The 12761-nt window shown below is 40.1% G+C and overlaps 1 protein-coding gene across 1 annotated transcript in view; it reads left to right on the forward strand.

Annotated features, from left to right (window-relative positions):
* The first annotated feature begins 1288 nt into the window (after nt 1-1288).
* The window catches only part of TMEM170B (transmembrane protein 170B), a 30110-nt gene continuing 18637 nt past the window's right edge, over nt 1289-12761 (forward strand). Inside the window, exon 1 of the mRNA XM_059179255.1 lies at nt 1289-1620. Within this exon, the coding sequence (XP_059035238.1) occupies nt 1302-1620 (319 nt within the window). The 5' untranslated portion in view covers nt 1289-1301. The remainder of the gene's footprint in view (nt 1621-12761) is intronic.

Consider the following 12761-nt stretch of genomic DNA (forward strand, 5'->3'; position numbering starts at 1 on the left):
AGGAGAAGTTAATAAATGAATTTGCTGTAGTTGTAAATCAGACAGCTCCTCGGGCTCAGATTGGACACAGAGAAAAGCAGCAAGCCAAGGGAGAGAGTATAGTTTCAGCCGTAGGGGGAAAAAAAAAACAACAGAGGCTCTGACAATTTAGATAAAAAGAATATTGCAACGAAAAGAGAGCGAGACTAGAGGACGGCATTCAGGAGTAGGACACCTCCGGATCCCTGGGTCAATAGGTGATTTCGGATGCTAGTGCCACGGGAGGCCCAAATTCTTGAAGCGGGAAGGACTGGATGAATGATACAGCGGGTCTATTTCTGTTTTAGCGGCTTAGAAATGTATTCTGCAGGTTGTGACCTAGCCAGATCAGCTGACTTACTTGAAGAAAAAAAAAAAAAAAAACACGCAAATTTTAATACATCTAAAACGTTGAGATATTTACACCCTTAAAAAAAAAAAAAAAAAAACTTGTACGCAAACATCTTTATTAAAAGCATTTTGAGGCCAAAGAGCTGTAATGCCACAGAACCCATCCCACGCGCTTGAGCACCCCGGCTCCCCACACGGTGGGTCAGGGCTGCCCCGCACGCTTCGAGTCCAGCATCTCCGCCCCCAGCTCCGCCCCGCTCCAGCTCACACCAGGCGCGCGCCCGCGGTCTGGGGGCGGGGAGGGAGTGGAGGTGGTTCCCTCGGAGCACCCAATCAGCGGCGGGGCCGGGCGGTGGCGCTAGTGACGTAGGCCGCGCTTCCCTCCGCCCCACTGCGGGCCGACGCTCGGCGCCGTCAGCCACCCGAGCTCGCGCGCGCGGGGAGGGGGAGGAGGAGGGCTTTGGGGGCCGGCAGGCTGTCGGAGGGCGGCGGGTCGAGGGGAGGAGGGAGAGTGAGCATGCGCAGCGGCTCCGGGGACGGCGGGGGAGGTGGGGACCTGTGCGCGCGCGCACGAGCGGCCCGCCGGCGGCCGCGGGTGGAGGGGGCGGTTCCTCGAGTGTCCGCGGCCGGAGGGTGGGCAGGCTGGCGGCAGGTGCCGCTGCGGCCGCCGCCGCAGCCTCCTCCGGGTCCCGGGTCTCCTCGTCCTCCGGCGGTGATGAGCTGGGCCCCGTCGGGGGCTGCACCTGCCGTCTGCCCATCACCCCGGGCCTCCCTGCGTGACCTCGGCCTCCTCGCGTGCCCGGCCCCCGCGGCGCGGGGCTGCCCCTGAGAGGGAGCGGCAGCGGCAGCGGCCTCTTCCGCCCCGAGTCCTCGCTCGGGGGCCGCGCGGGGAGAGCGCCCGGCCCCCTCCCCTCCCCCGTCCGCCGTCCTCAATGTCTCCCCGGCGGGGAGGGGGCTGCCTGGGAGACGCGCTGAGCTGCCCCCCCCGGAGGCCCGTCGGCGGCAGCAGCAGCGCCCGGCCCGGCGCCCCGCAGCCTTCCCCGGCGGCGGCGGCGGCCTGGAGGAGCCCTGCACCCGCCGCCGCCCCCGGAGCCTCGCAGCCGCCGCCGCCACCCGGCGTCCGAGGAGAGGGCGGCGGGCGCCCCCCGGGGAAGATGAAGGCGGAGGGGGGCGACCACTCCATGATCAACCTGTCGGTGCAGCAGGTCCTGAGCCTCTGGGCCCACGGGACGGTGCTGAGGAACCTCACGGGTAATTGATGCGCCCGGGGTGGGGACGGGGATGCGGTGCCGCCCCCTGCCTCCCTTCTCGCTCCCGAGGAGGGGCCGCGCTCCTGCCGCCCCACCCCCGTGCGCGCCGGCGGGCTGGCAGGCGGTCCCAGGTCCCGGCCAGGAAGGTGTTAACTGGGGGCACTCCACGCGGGTCCCCGGGGCCAGACGCTCGACCCACTCCCAGGGCGCTCCGAGGGGCCTGATCGCGGGTGGAGAATCCACGACCCCCTCCTCCTGCCGGCGCGGGGAGGGCTGCCGACGGTGCTGCCTTGTGTAGTACGCGCGGAATCGCGTTAGTGCTGAGACTCGGGCACAGTTAGCGCTGGTTTCCCCCACACCCCCCGCCCCGCAAGCGCGCGCACACACCCCGCTTGCTGCTAAAATCCTCTTCTTTCTGGCAAATCTCAAACCGGATGCAGGACTTAAATTCTCTGTTCACCATGATCAGTTTGCTTCACCTGTTAAATTGTTGTTGCCCTAGATGACTGATGAAGTAGGTTATAGGGGGTAAGGGGCTTGGGCCAAGATCTAGTGCATTTCAAGCATTTCAGCTTAACCATTTTCTCCCTCTTGTTTCTCTCTCTCTCTGGCCACAAGCTGCCGCTTCTGTGACATTTGATTTTTTTTTTTTTTTTTTTTTTTGCATTTCCCTTCATTCGTCAAGGCTGTCAAGAGGGAATTGGACTTAACTACATTATAATAATTAACCTCAATTTTGGTGGTAAAAGTGAGCAGTAATATTCTTTTTTATCGAATTTGTAGGTTTGGTTTGTGAAGAAACTTCTGCATTAATGTGGAAATTCTTACACTCTGATTTCTGAATTTAAAAAATACTCTTTAAGATTAGTGGTTAGAGGAAAGAGATTCTCTTGCAATGTGGTGTCTCCTCAGTCTCTGCTTCCCAGGGAAAAAACTTAAAAACATACTCAGGATTTAATTCTTGCAAATGTATAAAGCTAAATTTGGTAGGAACATTTATAATACATTATGTCAAACTTGTTAAGTGTGAAGAGTATTTTACAAATATAACCTGTCCTGACATTATATACACATGTGTATTATATACATGATAAATATAGAGTATCATTTATAATATAGTATCATATGTATATATTTATTATAAAATCTGGCATGATATGGAATTTAGATATCTGTAGAGAACAATTTTATAGAATTTTTATACCGTAGAATGAATTTAAAGACACGGATTTTCTTGAATGCAGCAACTATAAAATTAACATAGATTCTGGATTGATTCATGGTGTCCTCACTTTTAATCTGTGGTTATTTAACTTGATACAAACTGACCTTATATGATGGTTGAGGGTGAGGAACATATTTTTATTTCTAAAAAGAATACATTGACAGGAAGACCATTTCATGATTCAATTGAACTTGGAGATAGCCTATGTTATCTTACTTCTGGCTTTGCTTATATTTATCTACTGTTCATATTTCAAATGTTGTATCCATAGTGTTTGTAGGATTGAAGTGAAAAGTAAGAACTTAAATATATGTTTGTATTTGGTAAGGACTCACCATTTATTTAGAGAAAATTAGTTTGGGGAGCTATAGAGTAGTGTAAATGTAACGTACCACTTGGCTAGATCTAACAGTATTTCTAAAATATTGACTTTAGGATTCCAATCATTATAGTGGCTTCCAGTTCTATGAGTCAACCAGTAGGTTGATAATAGTTTCAACCCAGGGTTAACTCTCATTATTGCTTAAAATAATCTTAATAATCGTCTGTTGCTCATCAGACTTTGCCATTTCGTAAAGGATATGCTGAACATCCAAAACTAGTTCCTTGGGTGGGACTGAGGAACATGGGGACCTCTTCTAGGAAATATCGAGCCTGACTATGCAAAATGCTGTTTGTCTTGGTAGAAACAGAGGAAGATGTAGGTCAGAAATACGCTTCACCAGCAGGTGAGTGAACCACATGTTAGGAATCCATTTCTAAAAAAAAAAAAAAGTGGATTCTGCAAGTGGTAACATTTGACGTGATGTGATTCACTGTGGCCCTCTCATGCTGGTGACCTTAGTAATCCTATATGTACCTTGGTTATTAGTCCAGAGATGCTCGCCATGGTGCTATTTAGGATTTGGTCTATTCAAAACAAACACACACGTCCTAAGACAAGACTCGACTGCCACTTACTTTGTGAGTGCCTGCTATGTAGCAGACACTTTACATATATTGTTTCTGATCTTAAGAATAACTTTCCAAAGTAGAATTGCAGAGAAGAGAGGCGAAGTTGCCCCAAATCATATCAACAGTGAGTGGCTGAGCAGGACTCTGAACCCCTGTCTTTGCCCGCAAATGTACTCTTTCCCCTCTGCCACCTGCTTCTGCTCCTCCTTTTTCTTTTGGCAGAATGAGTTACTTACCTCACCCTGCTGCTTCTGCTCCATATACGTGCTTTTATTATTATGTTGTTCAATTATAATTTTTATTTGTCTCTTCCAGACTGAACTTTTGGGGAGGGGGTCATTGTCGTAATCATGAAATTCTAGAGTTTTAGCATTATTCTGCCTGCACATATAAATACTCAATATGTGTTTATCAAATTGCATTTCTGAAACAATACTTAACAATTGCATTAGTTAAACACTCTACTTGCATTAGTTGGTGTGAATATACTGTTAACTAGGGGATGAGTTGTGTAAGCAAATTTTATGGCTAGATGTTGAACCTTTAAACTACTTAATCCTGAAACTACTTAAAATGCTTATTAAATATACTTTTCTGTGCTTGTTATCATGCCTTCATGTATTTGATCTTTTCGATAATCTTGAAAGAGATTATTGTTTATCTTTATGGATTCAGACATGGAAGCTGAGAGTAACTTGCTCAGCTCTGATAGCTAATAAGTGAAAATTTATTACCTTTTTTTCAGACTATGATAACACATTAACTCAGAAGACATGTTTGTCATCATGATAAACTTAGAAATGAAACAGAAAGGAGCATAGTGTAGAACCAAATTAATTTGGATTTAAGAAATGGCTGTGTGAAGGATTGCAGAAATCTGGTTAATAGGAACTCTGGTTAATTAAGCAAAAGGAGAGTGTGTTCTCATCTCTATTTTTTCTTTACACTAACATAAATAACAGGTGTTATTTATTCTCTTTGTATTTTATCCTAAACAAAGGTGAAGTAGGGAAGTTTTTATATTGACTTTTTTTTTCCTTAGACACTTATCTTTAGGCAACAGTCTTGTGTATGTATTACTTCAATAGAAATGCATTTTCAAAAAAATGAAAATAAGAGCTAGAAATTAGAACAGGCTTTAGAACTAGAACTTACATAGTTTGACTGCTTCATTTCAGAAATACTGATGTATCACATCATTAAAGTAACATGGCTGGGATCAGTTACTCAGGGACAGAGGCAGGCCCTAGAAATGATGCTCAATGATGCTTGGTTCTGTGCCTTTCATTTCGTTCCACACAGATTTTTAATTCAGGCACATCTGGTGATAAATCTTAAGATACTTCAGAATAGCCTAGCATTATTTGCCCTGATAAGCCTAATAATGTGTGAATGGAACTACTTTTTGTCCAGCAAACAAAAGATACTGGAAAATATAAGATATTATTGAATAATATTTCTTTCCCAAAATTTTAAGTTGCCATTGCCTGTGTAAAAGTTAGTGATCCATATTTATTATATATGTAGCTTTAGAAATCCTACCAAATTTGCTCTGCTATTTATTCTTTCTCCTTCCTGAAGACACTAGTATAGGGATTCCATATAGAACAGATTAGTACCTGGAAATTCCATCTCTTCTGTTAATCACCATTGCTAAAGTTCTCTTCTCTATCCATCACTTCCCAAAGTGTGTCATTCACGGGATTCCAAAATTATTAACGGTGTGTAGCTTATCCGCTTCTTCAGCTTACTAAAGTAGAGATAAATGCCTTCTTTATGAAATAGTTTTTCTTTCTTTCCATATGTTCTAAGTCTCCTTTCCCCAGTCTAAAATTATAGTCAGTATGCATGTACTCTTTCAGTTTTATGGGTAATTTGACTTAAAAAAATAATCTACAGTGTAATACATTCCTTTGCTTTACTTTTATTTTCTTCAACTACTTTGGCTCCCAATTTTGTGTTCTGACCCAAATTTAGTTGCTAAGAATTTAGAGAAGAATTTTTTACTTAGAAAAACGCAGGATCCCTAAACCTGTGTGTAAACACAGAGTGAGACTGGTACTGGGAAAAGATAATTGGTCCCTGGGAAAAAAGGCACAGGCTGGCCTCGGGCTCATCTCCTTTCGCAGTGTCTGTTGCAAATGGGGGGCAGGTGCCCCTCTTCTGTGGGTACAGACATCGAGAAGCTGGGAATTCAGGCTTGAATGAAGGTCAGATAAAATATATATGTGCTTATTTTTCCTGTTATACATACACACTATTCTAGTTCCCTTTTAGACTTTATAGTGGCTGAGCTACTTTAGTGTTAATATTGACTGTCCGCAAAAAAAAGAAAGAAAGAAAGGTGGGGGGGTTGGGAAGTTTTTTATCCATTTTGTGTAGTTGGAATTGTCCATACACGGGAATAACCAGCATCTTCCTTCAGTATGCTCCCAAGAAAGTGTGCAGCTTTCTGGGGGTACCCTGCTCCCTAGCTTCCAGTGAATTAAGTTCTTTCTAAATGCTCTATTACAGGAGGTTTTTCTGCAATACAAGTGAAAAATTCCTTACTCTTATGTGGTACAGAGCCCATTAACTAGCGCTGCTATGATTTGTACTTTATAGGCTTTCACTTTTTGGAAGTTTTACCTATATGTCTTACTGAGAATGAAGCTACTGTAGTTTTTCAAAAACCAGAATTGTCATCTATGGGTTCTTACTTTCTTAGTCTCCATCTCATTATCTTTGAATCATGCGTCCGTATGATTCATCCATATCCTCTGGCAATAGCAAGTCCGAGGTCTAGATGACATTTCTTAAAGCAGTTTCTGGGTACGTCTTCGGACTGTGTGAGCTGTAATTTTGACGCTTTAATAGACTCTTAATATAAACTTACCTTTGCTTTGTTTGGTGATTGAAAGGAAGGACCGGAAAAGTAAGGTAATTCAGGAAGAGGAGTCAAAATCACTAGAGGTATTTGTCTTGTGGAGAGAAAGCCTAAACTGCAGAGGAAGCCTGAGTCCGGGGTGGGGCAGAGGCAGTGAAACCAGGAAAGGAAATTGGGATTAAGAATAGTTAGGTGTAAACTGCAAAGCTCCTGGAGAAAACAGAGGCAGTAATCTTTTTGACATTAGCCATGGCAGCATTTTTCTAGATCTGTCTCCTTGGGCAAGGGAAACAAAAGCAAAATTAAACCGTTGGGACTATAGCACGGTAAAGCTTCTGTGCAGTGAAGGAAACCCATCAACAAAACAAAAAGGCAATATACTGAGTGGGGGAGAAGATATTTGCAACTGATATATCTGTTAAGGGATTAATATCCAAACTATCAAAGAAATATAGATAATACCAAAGAATGAATGATCTAATTAAAAAATGGGCAGAGCAGCTAAATAGTCATTTTTCCAAGGAACACCTTTGGATGGCCAACAGACACATGGAAGGATACTCAACATCACTCATCATAAGGGAAGTGTGAATCAAAACTACAGTGATGTATTGTAGAGTCAGACCAGGTAGAGTCAAAATGACAAGAAATAACAAGTGTCGGTGAGGATGGGAATAAAAAGGAACTGTCACGCACGGTTGGTGGGGATGCAGACTGGGGCAGCCACTATGGAAAACAATGTGAAGGTTTCTCAAAAAATTAAAAATAGAACTGTCATATGATCTAGTGGTTCTACTACTGGGTATTTACCCAAAGAGAATGAAAACACTAATCCCAAGACATACATGCAGCCCTGTTGTTATTGCAACATTATTTACAATATCCAAGGCGTGGAAGCTACCCAAGTGTCCACTGGTAGATCAATGGATAGAGAAGATGTGGTATATATGTACAATGTAATATTAGCTATTAAAAAAGAAAGATTTGTGACAAAATGGATGGACCTGGAGGATATTAGAATGAGTGAAATAAGCCAGACAGATAAATCAGAGAAAGACAGATACCATGTGATGGTACTTACATGTGGAATATAAAACCAGAACAAATAAAAAACAGAAACAGACCCATAAATACAAAGAACCACCTGACGGTTGCCAGAGGGAAGGGAGATGGAGGGGTGGGCAAAATAGATAAAGGGGATTGAGAAATACAGACTCTGGTTATCGAATGAATAGGTCACCCAGATAAAAGATACAGGATAGGGATTATAGACAATGGTGTTGTAATAGCATTGTATGGAGACAGACAGTGCAGCCGTAGCGAGCAGATGCATAGGGCAGCCTCCAGACTTGTCCAATCACTGTGTTGTGTACCTGAAACTAACATCGTGTGTCAGCTCTTCCTCAACTAAGAAAAAAAAAAAAATCAGCTGTAAGAAGAGAGCCCCGAGACTATATAGCATGCTGAATTTACCACAGTATCAGATGAAAGATTCTAATAAATACCAAAGCTCTAAAATAGTGATGTTCATTGAATATTTACTACATACCAGACACAAGGCAAAGCATTTGATATGCTTCTTTTTTCCTATAATGGAAGTGACCATGTAACTTACTGCTGTATTAAATGTATGTGGTTATATCAGGTAGGATAGACTAATTGTGCTTTTCGTGGCAAAGTATTTTAGCATTAGAAGTATAATATAAAAAAGTAAAATAAATAAAAAGTGTAATATAAAAGAAGTATGATATTAAAGAAAAGTAAAAGTAGTATAAACAGTGGCAGTGGAATCATTTTAAAAAAAGGTCTCATTAGATTATCCAATTCCAGTAACCTTAGCTGAGGAGATTTTTCACCAAACCTTGTACAAGTAGGAAGAACCAAACTTTTACCTGGGTCCAGTTGCCTGTTCTTACAAATCTTGGGATATAATCTAGAAGGACTTTTTGTAAGAGTGAAGTGATATAATAGGAGATTTCGGAAAGCAGGAGGCACCTGTATACTACTCTCATATCAATGTCTAGCTGCGATGTTTCTGTCAGTGTTGTGGACTGGATTTTCATGATGAAACTGCACCCCTCTCCCATTCCCTGCCACGAATTACTTTAATCCAACATAGTTTCTGAACTTTGCTGCCTATCAGCATCACCTGGGTTGGGTTAAAGGTACAAATCCAGGGTTCCAGTCCCTATTTATGGAGGACTTTTGAGAAAGGGGTCTCTGAAGCTAACATTTTTAGCTAGTTCTGGGTGATTTTGTTATTGAGAGCTCGAGGTTTGGGAACACCCAATTTTTAAAGATAAAGTTTTTGGTGATCAATCTGTAGCTATATTGTGATATATAAAGCAAATTAATATGGAGAATTTGGTATAACTAAAGACTTATTAAATTTTCAATATAAACAACTCATTTCCAGGAGGATGCTCAAACCCAGTTTTTAATAAGTGACTATCTTTTAATCCTAATTATTAATATTATTTTTAATATTTTAATCTATTTAATATTTTAGTAATGTTTCTTTATATGAACCATTAACTGTAGAGAATAATTCCTATTAAATGACCATATTTTGAAAATTCAAGATGGCTTAGCTACATTAGATCTGAAGTATATGGGAGAATTTAGCATTAGCAATATTTATGTAAACACTTAGATAATGTGCAGCTATTGGAATTCTTCCTTCTGGAATAATCTGGGTTCTGTCAGATACTTGTATGCAAATAAAGAGTCTAAAGAAACAGTAGGATCCCTGCATTTATGGATCAAGAAACTTGAGTTTTTTGCTTGACTGCAACTAAATGGATTTTGCATGTTGGACAAGCCACATGTTTCCCAGGCTCAGGTTCCTTGTGTGTAATACAATCTGATGCCAGCCGTTCTCATGCTGATGTTATGGGAAAGCTGAGTTAGAAATTAGAAAGTAGGGAGAGAAAAGTTTAGTTAGGGGCACCTGGGTGGCTCAGTCCGTAAGTGTGTGCCTTTAGGTCAGGGCATGATCCCAGGATCCTGGGATGCAGCCCCACATTGCGCTCCTTGCTCGGCAGGGGGCCTGCTTCTCCCCCTCCCACTTACCCTGCTTATGTTCCTTCTCTGTCAAATAAATAAAATAAAATCTTAAAAAAGAAAAGGAAAAGTTTAGTTAACTATGAGTTAAGGAAAACGCTTACCATTTGCATATAAACTTATTTCTTTAATCTTTAAAATTAAGAAATTTTTCTTTTTTAAGTGGTGCTTCCTCAGGTTTTTAATAGGCTGATTTATAAGGTGAAGCTTAGGACCTAGAAAAATCCATACTCTGTGAACACCATTTAACAGCTCTTAGAATGGGGCCTTCTTAAAATTTGGTTTAGGAAACTCTGGATTCAGTATCTGAAATTATGTCTTCGTTTAATTTTTTTGTTTATCTGTGTGTGGTGTAACTTCTTCCTCTGGATTATTGTCAAGTGATATCCAAGGTGTGACACTCTGACCAGGCGTGCACATTACTTGCTAAATTTTCTTGGTTGTGCTTTTATTTTCTGATCTGTCATTCATCTGGCCCTGTATTTAGATTTAATTTTAGGAGTTTTTTACATTGAGAATTTCATTATATGTTATGCTCATTGATGTAAAAAGTTCAATTTTCAGTGTTCAGTGTTAATATCCCTTGGAAATATTGTGTCATGAGATTGTGAAACATTTTATCAATTGCTGACAAGATTTTTTAAATCAGTGACTGATTCAAACAAACATGTTGTTACTGACTTTTTTTTAGTATGACATGTATAATTTAAGATACTTGAGGGCATACAAGTAATAACAATTGAAATCATTGTATAATGCTATAATTTCATAATAGATTCAGATTTTGACATTTAATTCTTATGCTTTTGTAACTGAGTAGCTAATCAATTACAAGGAAGAACAAGATGAGTGACATCTTTTAGGAAGACAGTACTATGGCTTGAATATAGAGCAGTATTTGAACTATTTTAAGTAGCCTTAACCTGATTGCTTTAAAGCAGTGATATTTTGATTGTTTTAAATTAAAAAACTTGCTTTTTAAAGAAATTTCTTTTACTATTCAATGATAAGTACTGTAATTTACCGTTTGAAATTATATAATTAGCTGGCAAAAGTGTAATTTAGTGAAAGTGGGTAATAAGTGTTGCCATAAGCTTTGAGAAAGCCAATGAATTAAGGCAAACCCTGAAAGTATCACCATTGAATTTAAAAACTAGTGTTTTTTTCTCTCTTTAAAAAGCAGAAGCAGATAGCTTTAAATATTTACTGTAGCTTCAACTTCTATGTTAATTGCAGTTTCAAGTGGACGAATACAGTGACTTATTTTTAAGTCCAGTTAATATGTTAAGAATGATTAAAAATAAGGAAAAATGTCCTTTATGTTTACCTTCATTTTAACTTTCTTTTTTGTTCATTTCTTTGTGTAGAGTTAAGCTTCCATCTACTATCATACTCCTTCTGTCTGAAGAGCTTCCTTTAATATGTCTTTTAGGTCCACTGGTGATTAATTCTCCCAGCTTTTCTTCTTTTTGAAAAAAGTCTTCATTTCACCTTCAGTTTTGAAAGCTATTTCTCCAAAATATAGATTCCTGCCTTTCCAGATTTTTTGTTTTGGTTTGGTTTGTTTTCCCCTTTCAGTCTTTAAAAAAATGTCACTCTATTGTCTTCTGGTTTGATGGTTTCTGATGAGAAGTTTGCTATAGTTTTTAATCTTTGTTCTCCTATATGTAAACTGTTGCTACTAGTACTTTCAATATTTTCCCATTATCGTTGATTTTTCATCATTTCACTATGATGTATCTAGGTAGTGTATAGCTTATTTTTATTTTATTGTGTTTTGGTTATTTTGGCAAGTCTTTATCTTGCTTGAGATTCTCTTGGAGTCTTAGATTTGTGGTGTGATATCTTTCATTATTTTTATAATTTTTCAACCATCTCTTTTCAAATATTTTTCTTTTCCATTCTCTTTTTCTTCTCCCTCTGTGACTCCAATTACATGTGTGCTAAACCACTTGAAATTGTTGCATAGCTCTTAGAGGGTGATTCCTCTTTTCCCTTAATCTCCTTCTTTCCCTTATTCTCCTCCTTTTGTTCTATTCTTTTTTCTCTCATATTTTAGTTTGAATAATTTCTTTTGGTCCATCTTTAAGTTGACTGATTCTCTGCTTAACTGTGTCAGGTCTATTGGGGAGACCATTAACAGAATTTTTTATCTCAGATAATATGGTTTTTGTTGTTGACTTTTAAAAAAATGTCAAGCATTTCCATTTGACTTTTACTTGGAATTTCCATTTTTCTGCTAAAATTCCACATCTGTTCATGTGAGTTTTCTACCTTTCCCATGAAAGCCTTTAACATGTAAATTATAGTAACTGTAAAGTCCCTTTCTGCTTGTTGTAAAGTCTAGGTCATTCCTCAATTTGGTTCTATTGATTGCTTTATTTCTTGACAGTGGATTCTTTTCTTTACCTTCATGCCATTTCCAATATGTTTATTATTTAGTTAAATTAAATTTATTTAAAAAAATTCTTATGTGACAGTGAATTCTCTTGGGACCTTCTTTGACATTGTCCTTCTTGTTCAAGCTTCTCTTCCGCATTATATCAGCTACCCACTGTGCTCTGAAGAACCGAGTTATTAGAATATATGCCATTGAAATCATTAACTAAACACTCAACATGGCAGCTCTTGCTAATATATGAAAGTACTGTATTAAATTAATTAATGTACCATAGTAAATATTTTCAGCTATGCAGGCCATATGATCTTTGTCATAACTACTCAGTTTTGCTTTTATAGCATGGAAGTAGCCATAGAGAGTCTGGATGAGTCTGACTATGTTTCAGTAAAGTTTTATGGACACTTAAATTCAAACTCTGTGTAATTTTGAGGTGTGAAATATAGTTCTTTTGATTTTTCAACCACTTGAAAATGTAGGAACCATTCTTAGTTCACAGACTTTACAGAAACAGGTAGTGGGCCAGCTACAGCTCATGGAGCCTACTTTGCTGACCTCTGATCTAGGGGACTTTTTCAAATTATAAGTGCATCATCTTCCTGAGACTCTAATAAGTCACCTAGGTGAGATGCATCC

The sequence above is a fragment of the Mustela lutreola genome, chromosome 6, assembly GCF_030435805.1.
Source record: "Mustela lutreola isolate mMusLut2 chromosome 6, mMusLut2.pri, whole genome shotgun sequence".
Taxonomy (NCBI): domain Eukaryota; kingdom Metazoa; phylum Chordata; class Mammalia; order Carnivora; family Mustelidae; genus Mustela; species Mustela lutreola.